The 17,717-nt window shown below is 40.8% G+C and overlaps 1 protein-coding gene across 1 annotated transcript in view; it reads right to left on the bottom strand.

Moving 5' to 3' along the window:
- Positions 1-17,717, bottom strand: part of TMTC1 (transmembrane O-mannosyltransferase targeting cadherins 1) — a 239,531-nt gene continuing 221,814 nt past the window's right edge. Inside the window, exons 14-20 of the mRNA XM_081083700.1 lie at positions 16,233-16,335; positions 13,526-13,661; positions 12,669-12,813; positions 11,624-11,761; positions 9,876-9,998; positions 7,405-7,482; positions 1-1,314 (exon numbers count right to left, since the gene is read on the bottom strand). Of these exons, the coding sequence (XP_080939826.1) occupies positions 1,174-1,314; positions 7,405-7,482; positions 9,876-9,998; positions 11,624-11,761; positions 12,669-12,813; positions 13,526-13,661; positions 16,233-16,335 (864 nt within the window). The 3' untranslated portion in view covers positions 1-1,173. The remainder of the gene's footprint in view (positions 1,315-7,404; positions 7,483-9,875; positions 9,999-11,623; positions 11,762-12,668; positions 12,814-13,525; positions 13,662-16,232; positions 16,336-17,717) is intronic.

Genomic DNA, 17,717 nt, shown 5'->3' with positions numbered 1-17,717 from the left:
CCTAGATTTTTTTGAGCATTCTCTATGAATTCTCCAAAATTACAAATACAGAACCAAGAATTCTGGGTTTACATCACTCACATTCTAAGCACAGAATTCTCATTGAGCCTAGGAAGACAAAATAATAAAGCTCTCTTTCTATTTAGTCCATAGTCTATGAAGATTTCTGTGATATACTGTAAAGATTCCTAGGTGGTTAAATATATTTTTCAAAAAATAATGAATCTCATGATGTCTAAATGTTAAAATAATAAAGTAGAACATTTCTCTCAGTTAACATCTTTAATAATTCTCATGTAGAATATACTATTTTTTTCTTCACCAAAATAATAATATATGTGGAGGCAGGAACATTTATGATTTTAAAAGTACTTTTGAAATCTTAGAGCAGAACTACTACTCTACTTGTAATAAATTTTAAATTTTCCATAAAGAATTAGGAGGACCAAGATTCTTGACTTTCCCCTAGGGGTAAGAATATCCATACATAATTCCAGAAGCTTCCTTTTTTATATAAGGCGATGGGAAAAACTTTCATCAGAGTGGAATTTAATTTACTATTCCGTAGGACTCTAGCAATATCTTTAGGGGAATATTAGAACAAGTTCACTTAACAACAGCCCCTTTCTCCACATATTCTGGAAGGTTCTACAAAAAATTATTAGATACTCCTTTTTGGTTCTGGAGAATTAAATGAGCCACCTCTTGGTAGAATTTCCCAAATGGCTTATCTCAGAGGAATTATCCTCTTTGAAATATCCCATTAAGAAGCAAAGATCTGACTTCATGGCATTTCTAATTTCTGTATTACTGGGACATAAAAGCTTAAACTAAGAGAGAGAACCAGATCTCTGGGTTGCAAAAGCAGAGAAATATATGGAGGGAAATTTGGAGTTAAAGCAACAACAACAACGAAAATCTGTAAAATGCTGTTGTATTCCTTCCCTCTCCGGCCTCCTTGCTCTTGCTTGCTCTTTTTTAATCTTTTTTTTTCATGAAGATGCAAGTCCCACAGCACACGGTTACCAGCGAGTGTCTCCAAATGTGCCCCCTGGACTGGGAGTGAGAGGAAAGCTCCGTTGTTTGTCCTGCTGATGTGACAGCAAGGCCTCCATCACTTCTTCCTCCTCCAGAGGCACCAGCAACCATCCCTCCAGATGACATCCAATGCTGCTATGGTTGATCCTTTTCTCGAACTTCTTGTAATCGCTTTTCTAGGCGATCCAATTTGGCCAGATTCTCCTGCAGCAGTTTGCTGTCTGGAACCAGCAGTAAGGCTCGCTCGTAATAAGCTCTTGCAGACACATAGTTTCCCTGTTGAGAAAAAGAAAGAGAATAATCTGATCCTCCAGAACGTTCTGTAGGAGGATGGGGAGACTAGGAAACAGCCCTTCGCCCAGTTGAACATGAATGTCCCCACTAAGGCAACCTGTCTGCATGGGTAACTGTATCCTTATCTGCTGGTGCTTTTGGAGAATCCATTTGTTTTAAGTACCAATCCAGCTGGAGACTGTGAAGGATAGAACTTACACCACAGGTCAAATGGCAGAAAACAGATTTTCAGTTCTACTAATGCAGGGTATGAGGCTGGCATTTCATAGGGTTAGCACTATTCCTCTGTAATCAAATGGAGCCATGGCAGGAAAGAGGGAGGGAGGGAGAGGAGAGAGAGAGAGAGAGAGAGAGAGAGAGAGAGAGAGAGAGAGAGAGAGAGAGAGAAAACAACAGTGGGAGCACACTGACCACCAGGGGGCAGCTCCTGTGTTGAGAGAGAGACGCGCATGTGTGGGGAAATGATTTTGAAACTTCTAGAGTAATAATACAAAAGTAAATAGTTTAGAAATCTATAATGCCTCCTTAGTGGTAGGAGTTATTTTAATCTTCAAATTAAACTAACAAACAACAAAAAAGCAACCAATACAGCCCTTTGCTAATACAGCCTTTGACGCAAATGTAAGATTTTTATAAAATGAAAAGAACTGGTAAGTACATGGAATCACATTTATCTAATATTCTAGGTGTGTGACAATATGTACCTGCTGGATACTTTTAAAGGAGGAGAGCAGGTATGTCATTCCTGACCTGCTGGAGACACCTGACTCTGTTCTCTGTTGGCCCCATCTAACTGGCAACCATGCATACCTGGTTCCAGATGGTGCCTGGTGAATTAGTCACAAGTATTAACCTTTTCCAGCCCCCTTTCTGCTACTAAATATGTTCTAAGACTGTTAGAAATCTTTCCATTCCAAAAAATATGTATTTGGTCTATTTAATTCAGTTATAGCTCAGTGTGGATGAAAAATCGGTCTCTCTCTAAATTTCCATCACAATTTAAAGTAGTATTCTCTTGGCATGAAAGTATTCTCTATGTAAACAATAGCAACTAATATTTATTGGATGCTTATCCATCTTCCAAATGAGTTAATATGTGTCAAGAGCTTCAGTGAGCAGTCATTCTGATACCATCATTATTTTATAATTCAATGACTCTCCAGGCTCTGTGTAAACACTGTCTGTTTCTTACGGCATTCACTTGTCATATCTGTGAAAAGGAGGGTGGAAATGACTGCACAGGAAATTGTACATTGGGAATCCTGGGTCTGGCATGCACACAATGAAGATATTTCTGATTATTAACACTGATGCTGATAAGAGGCTAAAAAGAATTCCAAACAAATGAGAACCTGGACTTACTACATTAAATTATTTTCTTCAACTCAAACATTTATCTTCCAAGTGTCTTCTGCCACTTATTAAGCTTAGCACACACATGCAAACAACTGAACTTGTGGGTCTTCAAGTGGCCTCAAAGTATGTTTCTACTGCAGTTGATTTTGAAATTGTCTTCAAAGGTGTTTCTCTAAAGGTAGGTCTCAGCCTGGTGCCCTGGCATCGCCTTGTCTGATCACCAGCTTTCTCCCTCAGCCGGGCCTGCGCCCTCTCGCAGTCGGACATCCCCCAAGGGGTCCTTAGCATTGCCACCACCACCACTAGGCTAGCTAGCCATGAGCCTGGCTTCTGGCTGAGTGGTGCTCCCCCTGTGGGAGCACACTGACCACCAGGGGGCAGCTGCTTTGTTGAGCATCTGCCCCCTGGTGGTCAGTGCACTCATAGCAACCGGTTGTTTCCCTGTTCAGTTGATTTGCATATTAGTCTTTTATTATATAGGACTAGAGGCCCGGTGCACAAAAATTTGTGCACTCGGGGCGGGGGGGGGGGAGAGGGGGTCTCTCAGTCCGGCCTGTGCCCTCTCGCAGTCTGAGACCCCTTGGGAGATAATGACCTGCTGGCTTAGGCCTGCTCCGGGGTGGCAGAGGGCAGGCCCAATCCCTAGGTGCAGCCCCTGGTCGGCCTCAGAGCAGGGCCAATTGGGGAGTTGGGGCGCCGCCCCCTGTCATGCACAGAGCAGGGTGGATTGGGAGGTTGCGATGCCACCCTCAGTCACGCTCAGGGTAGGGCCGATTGGGGGGTTGGGGCACCGCCCCCTGTCACACTCAAGGCAGGGTCGATAGGGAGGTTGCGGCACCACCCCCTGTCACGCACAGAGCAGGGCCGATCAGGGGGTTGGGGCTCCATACCCTGCCACGCACAGAGCAGGGCCCATCAGGGGGGTTGGGGCTCCATACCCTGCCACACACAGAGCAGGGCCCATCAGGGGGTTGGGGAGCTTCCCCCTGTCACGCACAGAGCAGGGCCCATCAGGAGTTTGGGGAGTTCCCCCCTGTCACACTCAGGGCAGGGACGATGGGGGTGGGGGTGGGGCGCCGCACCCTGTCACACACAGGGCCGCAGGGCAATCGGGGGGTTGGGGAGCTCCCCCATGTCACGCACAGAGCAGGGCTAATCAGGGGGTTGAGGAGCTCCCTCTGTCACGAACAGAGCAGGGCAGATAGGGAGGTTGTGGCCCTGCCCCCTGTCACACACAGAGCTGCAGGGCGCTCAGGGGGTTTGGTCGCTGCCCCCTGTCACGCTGATCCCGGTGCTGGGAGGCATATTACCCTTTTACTATATAGGATAGAAGCCTGGTACATGGGTGGGGGCCTGCTGGTTTGCCCTGAAGGGTGTCCTGGATCAGGGTGGGGGTCCCGCTTGGGTGCCTGGCCAGCCTGGGTGAGGGGATGATGGCTGTTTGCATCTGGTCACACCCCCTTCAGGGTGGGGGTCCTGCTTGGGTGCCTGGCCAGCCTGGGTGAGGGAATGATGGCTGTTTGCATCTGGTCACACCCCCTTTAGGGTTGGGGTCCCCACTGGGGTGCCTGGCCAGCGTGGGTGAGGGACTGAGGGCCATTTTCAAGCTGGTGGGTGACTGAAGCTCCCAACCTGTCCTTTTTTCCTTATTTTTTTTTTTTTTTTATTCTGGGCCAGCTTTAGCTGTGAGGCTCGGCTCCAGCTATGAGACCTCCGCTGCTGAAAGCAGGTTTCTGGCCTTTGTTTACCTTCTGTATTTGAAACAATGTTGCGGTCCTGCTGGCTGAAGCCCGGGGTTTTGTTTAGCTTCTATATTTGTTACAATGTTGCTTAGAGTGCAGCTGAGAGGCCGGCAAGGCAGGTGGGGAAGCTTGGCTTCTTCCGTCACTGAAGCAAACAAGCCTCCCTGTTCGCATCAGCTGCCTGGCTGCCGGCCACCATCTTGGCTGGCACTTAATTTGCATATCACCCTGATTAGCCAATGGGAAGGGTAGCGGTTGTACGCTAATTACCATGTTTCTCTTTTACTAGATAGGAGGATATGACTCACTGATATTAGACCATTTTAAAAATATAAACATAGCAACTTTATGTTGTCCAACTAATACATGATGTTATAAAAAATGAAAAACAGGATATATTAACTTTTTTTAAAAATATATTTTATTGATTTTTTACAAAGAGGAAGGGAGAGAGAGAGAGAGTCAGAAATATCGATGAGAGAGAAACATCGATCAGCCGCCTCCCGCACATCCCCCACCGGGGATGTGCCCACAACCCAGATACATGCCCTTGACCGGAATCGAACCTGGGACCCTTCAGTCCGCAGGCGGACACTCTATCCACTGAGCTAAACCGGTTTCAGCAAGATATATTAACTTTTTAATCAGCGCATTTACTATATTTAAAAAACACACTCAATATTTTCTTCTTTAACTCCCAGACACCTTTTCAAGGAGCAGTACTTTGAAATTTAAATAACGGGTTCACTTCTTAATTTAAGAAGGTATAATAAATGTACTATCTTCTTTGTATTTATAGACTTTTTAAATGCTCTTCAGTATATAGTTTTACTTTTTTCTAATTAATAATTAAGCCCATTGCTTTAAATGCAGGTGCACTGCATCTAAATATATAGTGAGCATATTATTTGAAAATTCAACTACTTAATATATGATTTAAATATTTAAAATTATTATGTTACTATTTTAAAAGTAAACTCATTCTATGTTTCCCAACTAGATGTTGCTAGACAACCTAGAACAGTGATGGCAAACCTTTTGAGCTCGGCGTGTCAGCATTTTGAAAAACCCTAACTTAACTCTGGTGCTGTGTCACATATAGAAATTTTTTGATATTTGCAACCATAGTAAAACAAAGACTTATATATATATATATATATATATATATATATATATATATTTAAATTTTTATTGATTTTTTACAGAGAGGAAGGGAGAGAAATAGAGAGTTAGAAACATCGATGAGAGAGAAACATCGATCAGCTGCCTCCTGCACATCTCCTACTGGGGATATGCCCGCAACCCAGGTACATGCCCTTGACTGGAATCGAACCTGGGACCTTCCAGTCCGCAGGCCGACGCTCTATCCACTGAGCCAAACCGGTTTCGGCAAGACTTATATTTTTGATATTTATTTTATATACTTAAATGCCATTTAACAAAGAAAAATCAACCAAAAAAATGAGTTTGTGTGTCACCTCTGACAAGCGTGTCATAGGTTCGCCATCACTGACCTAGAACATTATTAAGATCAAAGCTCTGGTTATGTGGCTCATGCTTGGATTCACCACCAATGTTCTTCTCTTAGATTAGTCACAGATAACTGATAGAAGTCTGAAAATAAGTTAGCTAAACTAGAGTGATCCTTAAAAACATGTCAGCCCATGGTATTTCTCTGCTCAAAGTCCCCTGAGGACCCTACCTCATTTGGCATAAAAGTTAAAGACCCTACAATCACCTTCAAGATTCTGCATGATTAGATCCTCTGACCCCGGTGTCTACCATTTTCTCTCACTTGCCTCCTCAAGTACAGTAAGCACACTTGCCCCTCAGAACCTCGGCACATGATCATTTGTTATTTTTGCACCATGGTTTCCACTCTTCAGGTCTCTGCTCAACTATTGCTTTTTTTTTTTTAATATATTTTATTGATTTTTTACAGAGAGGAAGGGAGAGAGATAGAGAGTTAGAAACATCGATGAGAGAGAAACATCGATCAGCTGCCTCATGCACATCTCCCACTGGGGATATGCCCGCAACCCAGGTACATGCCCTTGACCGCAATCGAACCTGGGACCTTTCAGTCCGCAGGCCGACGCTCTATCCACCGAGCCAAACCGGTTTCGGCTCAACTATTGCTTTTTTAACTGAGGCCTTCCCTAACCACTATAATTCAAAATTTGAGCCCTTACCCCCTGACATTCCCATCTTTTTTCTATCCTTTTTCTCCATAGCACTTATTACCAACTGATACATTTTATGTGTGTAAATATGTATTTATTTACTTATTGACTAATTCCCCCTTCTGGAATGTTCACTCTAAGAGGACAGGACTTTTTGTTTTATTTGTTCATTGTTGTATTCCTAGTGACTGGAAGAGTACTTGGCACAAAGGATACTTTATACATGCCGCTCAAATGAATGGGCGAGTGAATGAATCTCTGATCTTATTAGTTATAGATATAATCTCCCAAAGGGTCATTTTCAACAATTCACAAAACAAAGCAACCACAAACAAGCAACCTGGTTTTTTAGTAGGTTAGAGAATAAAAGATACATTAGGTATAAGAAATAGTAACGTAATATTTAAAGTAACACTTGCTCTAGACAGCGAGTGAAACTGCAGGAAAATAAACTACACTAAAGTCCAACAAGGCTGTTAATTCACACGTGCAGATTTTACCTGCTATCAGGATACCTCTCAAGTGCATATGACTTTTTTTGTGATAAGCAAAATCATGGAATCTAATTTATATAGATTTATTCTTTAAATGGCTTCCTGATATTGACTATCTAGGATACAAAGTGAGCATAAACTTTGCTAATTTTACTTTTAAACAATTATGTTTGGGGTATTTAAATAATTCGAGGAGTAAATTGGGAATAGTTCCTCAATCTATTATGAGAGAAGAAAGACAGAAAGAGAAAACATCATGGAAAAGCTGGTTCACCCGGAAGTGTATTCTTCTCCTACCTTGATGTGCTGGATTCCACCCATGTTCATCCAGGCCTGTGCTTGATCTGGATTTAGTTCCACAGCGGCTTTATAGCTCTAAATATATAAGAAATATCTTCAGGTTGGGAATCAAAAAGAATCCACCTTTACCAATACATAACTGTGAAAACTACTTTCTTTGTATGTGACAATCTAAATGGTTAAGAAAATGAACAACCACTTCTGGTTCACAGGGGTTCCATTTATTTCTATTAATTTTTAACGCTGATGAGTCTAAAGTAGAGGAAACGGAAATGTGTAATTTCCTTGCAGAGCTAATGTTTAGACTTGAGAATGAGACGCCTGCAGGAAATCCGGGGGATTTCTATTATAGTGAATCATTTCCCCTTGGCCTTGACCTGCAAGAACTTGGTGCTTTTTGGCCTTTTTCACTATAAATGGAGTTTGTAAGATCATATATATATATGATCTTAGTTTCCTAAACAGCTTAACCCTACAAGATCACTGATCTGGTTATTTGGTCTATGCTTGAAATCTTGCAGGATGCTCATTACTCCTTTAAGGATTTCTATTTTCCTAGGGGATAGTTTTAATCATTAAAAAACCTTTCTTTTCTTTCTCTTCCATATGAAAGTTCTTCAATCTTTGAAGAGAATTACTTGTCCCTCGAATACTTTTTTTTGTGCCTAAATTACCTGTATCCTATTGATTTATATTTGTGAGGTATATTTTTAATATTTTGTTTGCTGTTTTGCATCAAAGGCAAGCTCACCACTGAGTCTTGATTTTAAGAGTAGTCACCTTAAATATAACTAAATGTTATGAGTGTTGCCTTTATGAAGTGTTTAATTACAAAGCTAGGTATCTCTCTGTGTGTGTGTGTGTGTGTGTAGTTTAATACTCCTTGCTATTTTCATTAGCAAGAAGGCAACTGACCAGATCCATAAAGTGATGAGAATCTGTTAAGAAACTATATACTGTTAAAAATCTGCTTTAAAGACTTGAAGAATATGTCTTAATTTTTATCAACAGAGATAGGGTGTAGTATAGATGGGGTATAGATTCAAATCCTGGACCCATTTCTCATCCTCTGTGTGACCTTGAGCAAGGTCATAACCTCTGATTCTCAGTTTTTTTTCCCAACTGTAAAAAAAGACAATGACCATGACTTTCTTATATGCTTGTTGTGAATATTAAATTACTAAGTACATGTGAATCATACATGAAAGTGCTATCACATTTTAGCTGTTACTAATAACGAATGGCTGTACTCTTAGTTTTCAGAAATCCAGCTACTCTATGACGAGTATTTGATCCACTGGTCAAGCAACTAGACGATACTTTTGTTTTCCATACAATATATAAGATACAGACCCCATGTAAATATTCATAATTAAATTACTAATTATTTAATCATTAAGCTGTCCTAGTAGTTGCAAATAACTTAAGAACAATGGTGTAGAAAACATGCATAAAGCAAGAGAAAATGCAAGGTTCTGAAATGTGCCACCATTACTGTTTGAAGGGTCTAATTTTCCCCCAATTATCTTCACAAGTGCTTTTCAATCATATTTTAAAAGCCACCCACAGTTTACTTAAAGAAAAAAATTACATCATCTGAGATTTTATTTCCCATGATATATTTAGTGTCATATTTTTACTACATTAATTCCAAATTGTGGCTTTACCAGTTACAAGGGAGATGTCTGGTATCTGTAACATTTCTACTCATATTTGTAAATGTCTTTTTTATTTCAAGTTGGGCATCGGTGGTATTCCAAAGCTGTACATAGTGAATACCGGTAAGATGCGTCATACTGTATTTAGAACACAGAAGGAATCAGACCCTTTGCACACCGGTGCAGCCTAACTAGGGAGTCAAAATGCATGCACACAGCGCACACAGGGGCCAGGGAGGGGAGCAAGAAAGGATCCAATACTACAACTTAATACATGGCCTGCTCAAATGACTGGTGGAGACATAAGTGTTTTCAGCATTCGGTGGCATCACGGTCACTAGGAGAAAGGATGGTCCAGAGAGCCTCCCGGGGAGGACGACCCAGGCTGTGCTGGTGGATGAGTGGGGATCAGCGAGGGGAGGAGAGGGGGTACAGGGCCATGTGGGTAGGCCCAATGCTAGTCGGGCACTAGATCAGCTGGAAGAGATGGGATTGAATACAAACAGAGAAAGGGAGACAGAGGACAGAGAGAGAGACAGAGAGAGAAAGAGAGAGAGAAAGAGAAGCTGACATGAGGGCAAGACATAGAATGCGTCAAACAACAAGTTAAAGATGGTAATTCAGGAAATAATGCAGAGTTATCACAGAATTCTGAATAATCAAAAACTAGAAGCTCAATTATAAAAAATAAACTTTTAATGTCAAGTTGATTAATCAGAAACTTCACAAACATGCCAATGATCTTAGATTCAGGAAGTATTAAATTTCAATTCATGAATTTAATAACATAATTTGACTAAGTGTATGTACCTCAAAAGCTTTGTCCAGAAGGTTCTGCTCTCTTAGTTGATTTCCTTTTGTGAAAAAAAGTTCAGAAATGACCTTTGGGTCCTTGGGTTTCAGCTGGAGAGCCTTGTCTATAGTGTCAAGTGCCTGTATGGGTTGGAAATTAAAACAGAATAAATGTAGATTAGAATAAAGGAAAACAAATTTAGATGATAAAATTTATACTTTTTTGTTCTTTTTTAAAAATATTTTTCCAGGTCCTCTTTCTATTTTTTTATTAAATTTTTTTTATTGATTTCAGAGAGGAAGGGAGAGAGAGAGAAAGAAAAACATCAATGATGGGAATCATGGATTGGCTGCCTCCTGCACACCCCCACTGGGGATGGAGCCCACAACCCCGGCATGTGCCCCTAACCAGAATCAAACCCTGGACCCTTCAGTGTGCAGGCTGACATTCTATCCACTGAGCCAAACTGGCTAGGGCTACTTTTTGTTCTTATGAACTAGCGGGGGTGGTGAGTGACAATCAATTCTTCATTCTCTTTAATGTTCTCAATAAGAATTTAGCTCTGATGAAGTAACTTCCTTATGCTCCAGGTTTCCATTTATATCAGTGACAATGAAATGTCCCTGAATCACTTTACAGGGAGGTTATATGATCTAGTTGAAAGAAAACAAAATAATTCCCTGACTGTGTGCCCATCTGGACCCTCCCATAGCCTCTGCTTGGGTGCCTGGTGCTCACTCTGCCCTCACCATGCACTGCTCCAGCCCACGCAGCCAGAGATCTCTTCGAAGCACACACCTGATGGTGTTGCTTTTCTGCTTAAAACCCCAAGGCTTCTCCCAGGATAAGGAACAAGACTTCTGTCCTGGTTCCAAGCCTTGAGGTCTAGTCCCCAACATACTCTGCAGCCATATGTTACACTGCACCCTGCTCCCTCACGCCCATCTCTCAGACAGGCTAATTGCTGTTACCACAGGGCCTTTGCATGTGCTGTTTTTCCTGGAATGCTCTTCACTGCCTGCCTTTTGCCTAATAATTCCTATTCATCACTCAGCACTCACCTTCACATGACTCTGCAGGGAACCTGACCTCCAATACCACTCAGGTCCCCTGATTATATTCTTGTTAGGGACCATGTCATTCTTCATAACATCGCTGAGCACAGCTATAATTCTACTACATTGATTTTGTGATTACCTGTCCAATCTCTGTCTCCTGTAAACTCCTGTCTACTGTAAATTCCTTGAGGACAAGGGTGATGATTTTATTTTGGTCATACCACTTTATTCCTGGTATCTACTACAGTGTTTGACATATAGTAGGTATTCAAGCAGTATTTTGTTGAATTAGTTCATGAGTTTACTGGTTATGTAACCTTTAAAATGGAGAGAAACAATAGCAGTTGCAACACAGGGTTAATGACCTGCCTTACAGGCTTGTTGTAAGGATTGTATAAAAAATATTTAAAGAAAATGGAAAATGATAAAGTATACAAATGTTAGTCTTCATCTTTTCTAGAGTCAGCTGAAAACAAACTGAGATAATACCACATAAAGCTCTTCAGACTAAGAGTGAGCTAAGCCCATATTATGTCAGGGGATATCTTAAGAGTTAAAGGGGTATCTGTGAAAAGCACCCATGAGATAGGATATGCCAAGTGATGATATTCAAGACAGCTCAGTCTTGTTACCGTGCAGCCTGGAGCCCATTTAGGGGCTCCCCATTTTCTACCCACGAATCCAAGAAACTCCAGTGTCCTCTGTACCTTGTCGTGCTGCTCCTGCTTGCTGTAGATTGCTGACAGCAGGCGATAGCATTCAAGGCATCCAGTGTCCTCTGATACAATGTGATTGGTCATCTTTTCAGCTTCTTTCGTCTGACCCATCATGGCCAAAACCTGAGCCTGCAAAACCACACTGACCTTGCTTTAGAGACATTTCATTATTACCTCATCAAATAAAGCATCCTTGAACGGAGGCATTGGGAAACACCCCAGACAAAAGTGCTGAGCATCTGTTTGTGACACACAGAGAGGGACAAATCGCCACAGCATCGAGGCTTTAACTTTTGTTGCCTGTTATTTATGTATGTGCATGCATTTCCATGTGAATGGCGGGAACATTAAAAATATTCAATGAAATGACTTGTACCTTTTTTAAAAGTTGACTAAATATGTCAAAAGAGAAATGATTTCCTGTGTTTGTAACAAGATAAGTTTCATGTACTGCAAATCTAAGGAAAAGAAGTATTGATCCAAGATTGAAATAAAAAACATTGTTATTGTTAATTTCCCTGACTTTGAAAACCATACTGTGGTTATGTTAGAGAATGTCCTTATTCTTAGGAACTATATGCTGATTATTTAGAAATCAAAGGAATGAGACCTATAATTCTCACGTGGTTCAGGAAGAAATGACATTTATTAATAATGTGTATATGCACATAATACTTGCATAAATATGCATATGTATACATACATGTCATACACACATACATACATACATGAGAAGGTGGTAAACAAATGCATAAAAATGCTGAAAACTGACCAATTTGGTTGAAAGAGGATACGGGAGTTATTTAATATTCTTGCAAAGTTTTGCAAGTTTAAAATTATTTCCAAACAAAAATTTAAAAGTATTTTTAGCATCCAGGCCTTGTATAAATGGCTCTAACATTGGTTAAATGAATATTTATAACATGGATATATTATAGCAATTCCGGTTCCCGTTCTGAGGCCTGCTGACCACAGCTCCCTCAGCTGCATGCTCTGCGTCTGTTCCCAGCTTCATGTGCTTAGCCCACGTACTCACCAGGGCCAGGCGGAGTTCCCGGTGAGAAGGCTGAAGTGCCGCAGCTTCCCGGTAAATCTGCAAGGCCTCTTCATAACGGCCTGTGTTGTAGAATAGTGCTCCCAAAGGCGACAGGGTCTCCGCTTTGCGTGCCACCTTCAGGGCGCTGAGTTTTAAGAAAGGCGGATTAACACTTTTCTTCTGGTAGGTACATTTCCGAAGGTCAAAACTTAGGGATGGCTGTCCAGGTTTGAGATTTTGTGCCACTATGATCTTTGTTTTTATATCAAGAAGCATGTTTAAACAATATCACAGTGCCATTCTCTGACTATATGAACATCTCTAGTGGCCTAACAGGGTGGAAACTGAGCCCCCAAGGTCTATTCCAGCAAGGGTGATAGACTTGTTGTGATGTATGCATAATATTTCATTTATATCCACTTTTGAAACTGCTATTGGTGCTTTGGGTTGCAGTACATCGCTTCAGAAAACAGTGGGAATTAAATTCCAACCTTGGTTAGCACCATGTTCTAACCAGCAGGCAAGAAAGTCATTAACTGGGATATCCCTGACAGTGTTGCATTGTTCTCTTTGGCGGTAAGAATCTGTATTGCCTGCACTGGCAAAATTTGTTAGCATTCTGATAATATACCTGTCCCAATGAATTAAAAATCTGATGCTGTGGTCAATAATATAACAGTACAGGGACAGGTGGTTACTAGCTTTATCGTGGTGATCACATCGTAAGGTATATAAATGGAGAATCACCTAAAACTAATATGTCAACTGTACTTAAAAAAATTAAAAACATTTTTTAAGTTGATGGGCAATTGCAGAGGTCTTTGGGCGACTTACAAAGTGAAAGGAAAGACGTTTACCGTTTGTACCACTCTTCAGCCATGCTGTTGTCTCCCAGAGACCTGTAGAGCCTCCCCAGGTTCACCATGGCCACGTCATGACTCGGGCTAAGTTTGATGGCCTGTTGGTAATGGGCCACTGCCTTCTCGGGAGAGCCTATAACCAGAGGTGCGTGAGTAAGAGCAGAACACGCCTTAATTATAAAATACACGAGGGCTTTCATTTCTCTTCTGATGTACATCATTCTTCTTACAGAGCCACGCCATCAATTATTCAGCGTGTGAATTACTGTGCTTTCGGGCTTCTTCTTGCCACTGCCTAACTTCGAGCCATTTAACTATTCATTCCCATTTCCAGAGAAATTAACAATAAAAAAGCAATAGAAATGGTTAGGCACATTCTTGCACTCCATTATGCTCTGCTTGGGGCTCTCGCCCCTCCCAGTGATTTTCCTGTTATTCTCATTGTAGGTTTCATGATTAACGGCGTTTGGTGTCCAGCAAACAGCCTCACCCAGTTTCTAGGGACCACCTACACCTGGCCCCCACCTGCACCTGGTCCCACCGGTTACTCTGACTGACCCTTACAAGAGACATAAATACCCACCCCCCACTCTACCCAGCTGACGCAGTTTTGGCTTCAGCCCTTCTGCTAGCAGATATAACAATAAACCTATAATTCATAATTCTTTACCCCTTTTGGCCTCATGCATTCTTTCTTCGGCGACCCTAACAGAAACTAAAACCCGTTTTTTTTAATATATATATTATATATTATTAATTTTAGTCAAAGTGTTTTCTGGCCATTACCCTAGCTAATATGATGTCTTGAGATTATCAGTGGTTGTTATTTATAAAGATGTGTTGCTACTCATCATGCAAAAACATGGAATTGGCTATTATAGAAAGAAAACTGTCTTGAAGTAATTTCTAAGGGTCTGTCTCAATTACTATACTACAGCATCACACCTGAGACACTGCTTTAAATAAGCATGTATTGCAGGAAGAGATTAACCAAAAACATATTCTTATATGCATAATCCATGGACACAGACAATAGTGCGGTGAAGGCTGGGGGAGGGAGTAGGAGTGGGTTAGAGGGGGGCAATCGGAGGAAAAAGGGGACATCTGTAATACTTTCAACAATAAAGATAAATTAAAAGTAAATAAACAAATTAGCATGTATTAGCTGTACCTAAAAATATTTTTAACCACATATTTTTAAAAGTCATTAATTTTAAAAAACAATGCCACCTTGCATTTGTCCAATATATTGTACATTTTAAAACACTTTAATTAAGTGATCTCATATGATCATTGCAGGTATTTTTGATGCTATTTAGCTGCCTATTGATACCGCTTAGCTGTCTCTTAGGACTTAGGACCTATTTTAGGGTAAACAAAATTATTGCTTACAGATACAGACACTAAAGTGCAAAGACATTAAGAGACTTGACAGGGATCCCAGGGCAAGTGAGGGTAAAGGCCAGAACTAGAATCAAGTCTCTCTAGTCTGATAAGGTTCTCCACAGAAGCTTCCTGTGAGAGTATGTCTAAGTAATTGAGCGGTAGAAGAGTCTAACGTTTAGATGGAGTGGGACGTTATGACCCGCACAGGCATCTTCTCAAGAGAAACCCACCTTTTTTGAATGCAAGTTTAGGTAGGAGTGCCAGATTACTGGTGATGGGGAGAATTGCACCAGTATAAAAACACACAGAGAAAGTGGTGGAAACGTACAGTTTATTGGGGTTCAGTGGTGTTTATTGGGGTCGGGTTTTTTGTTGAAGTAGAAGGAAGAGGACTAGATCAGGCCTAGGGGTCTCTTCTGGTGCTTACATGTTTGTGTTATGGGCTTTATTATTATGTTGCTAATGAACCAGCAGGTGGCACTACAAAACCATTTTACATGTAAAAATACGGGCAGTTTCTAAGTGTATCACAATGTAAATTTATGTTCTCTAAAACAGAAGGACTTCCAACATCCTCCAAAACAAAATCCTTTAGATTATTTCACACTGACAAAATGATTAAAATTAAATTTTACTGCAGGGCCGGTAGCAGGTAGTATAATAGTTAATGGGAACAAAGTAGTACTTTTGCATTAAATTCAAATGTCTTTTTAAAATCTTTTATAGTGTTCATAGCATGCCAACAGTATATGGAGCACAAGTCATAAAGAAAACAGAATCCCTGCTCTGTGAAGTTTTGCATTAAATAGGATGGAGTAAGTGTGTTTTACATAGCACGGTCATATAAGAATACTTTATCAATTACAATAATACAGTTTCTGTAATGTATACCACATGGGAAACAATAAAGAAACTCTGGAGGCTTTTAAAAAAAATCAGTTGCAGAAAAGTATTTACCATCTGCCAGTAACGAGATTCAGAGCAGGTTGTGCATCATTGTAGAGGAACATTTCATTATCATAGATTTATAAACTTGTATAAATGGTACTCAAAGAAGAGCCATTAAATCATCAAGACTACTTCCTGTCTCCTGGGGAGTTTCCCTAGAGATATGATTATAAGAACTGGGCACTTTTACTGAACTGAGCCTGAAGATTTAGATAAATGACAGCTCCATGGCACACTGTGACTGTCAGTGGTGTTAGCATCCTGCCAAGCCCAGTGAATTGTACTTCAGAGGCATTATTTGGGTGGTTGCCATTTTGCTCGAGAGCATTATCTAATCTCAAAAGAACAGATTCTCTCTAATTTCACTTACCAGTATCAACTAAGAAAACTCCATAGTTGTTGTGTAAGTCTGAGCTATCTGGACAGTTCTTTATTCCAGCCTGGTACATTTCCTCAGCTTCCTTAAATCTCTCCTTTACAAGAGAATAAAGAAAAATAAATGAGAAAGTTGAAAGAATTAACAATAAACTGAATAGAAGTGAGAAAAGCAGGAAAAAATTTACTGAGCACCTATTATGCAATAGGCACTGAGATCAACACGAGGTACTCTTCTGAATTAAAGTCAATGATAACTGCACACACACCTATAATTCATACCTGTGCTTCATTCCTTTATGGCAAACAGCTGATGTTTACTGAGAAGTGATGCCTAGAAGGATTTGCTCTATAGCTGGAAATAGTCTCAAAATGGTTGTTTGAATGGGATGCCCTCCACCCAGTAAGTCTCTGGATGAATATGAGTGACTCATCAATACAGGAATACTTCCTAGGTGGCAATCTGACTGGGAGACAGAGAGGCCTGGGATAGTTGTCTTACAGCTACATTTGTATAGGTAGTACTCTTTTTAGCTGCACTGTATGCTTTATTTGGAGAGGTTTGGGAGGGGGCAGAGAGTGGGAGGAGAGGTGGATGCAGATTATGGGAGGCTTTGTCATATCCCTTCTTTTTTGAAATATTTCTTATAGCCCACCAAACTATTTGCCACTTTCCTTTATCCAACCTGTGCTTTCCATCTCTAAGCTATTCCTTCCAACAGGAATATACGCCCTCTCAAAGGCATGCCTGCAACTCCTACCTCTGTGGCAAGGTCCAAGTCAACCACCACTTCTCCAATGGATCATTTTCTAATTGCCCTGATCTACTCTCTGAACATTCACAGAACATACTTTAATAACTCTGAATTAGCTTTTAAGCACTTCTTTTTCTCCACAACCACCTTAGATTGTCATGTCACATACACCTCACAATGTAGAAGGTAACAGATAATTAATGAATCGACGTTACCCAGGTTCTAACAATTTCTCACAAGTAAACAAGTTCATAGTTCCCTAGTACTATTGTAAGGTCAGGTGAAAAGAAATGATTTGGCATCAAGCACATCACATCTTTTCCTTTAATATGCTTGGAATATGGACATATTCTGTAATTTTATCACAAGTTACTACTACCAAGCATTCAACCAAATGACAAGGGAAGGTATAGCATTAGTTTCCTCAGACATGACACCTTAAGCTTGTGAATGAAAATGTATTGAGAGCACTCAGCATAAGCCAAGAAGCCTAACTCTGATTTGACCCAGAAAAGTAAAGACAGTTTACCTTCTGTAGAATGACCGAGGCCATTTCTTCAAATCCACACATTGAAGTACCATTTTGGGAACAAAGTGTGGTTTGAATCTGGCAAATTTCACTTATCTAAATTATAGAATCACTAGAGGCCCGGTGCACAAAATTTGTGCATGGGGGGGTGGAGGTGGGGTCCGTCAGCCTGGCCTGCACCCTCTCACAATCCAGG

The sequence above is a fragment of the Myotis nattereri genome (genome assembly GCF_964212035.1).
Source record: "Myotis nattereri genome assembly, chromosome: 2".
Lineage (NCBI taxonomy): Eukaryota > Metazoa > Chordata > Mammalia > Chiroptera > Vespertilionidae > Myotis > Myotis nattereri.
Note: the sequence above shows the minus strand (reverse complement) of the source record. Positions and strands in the feature narration are given on the sequence as shown.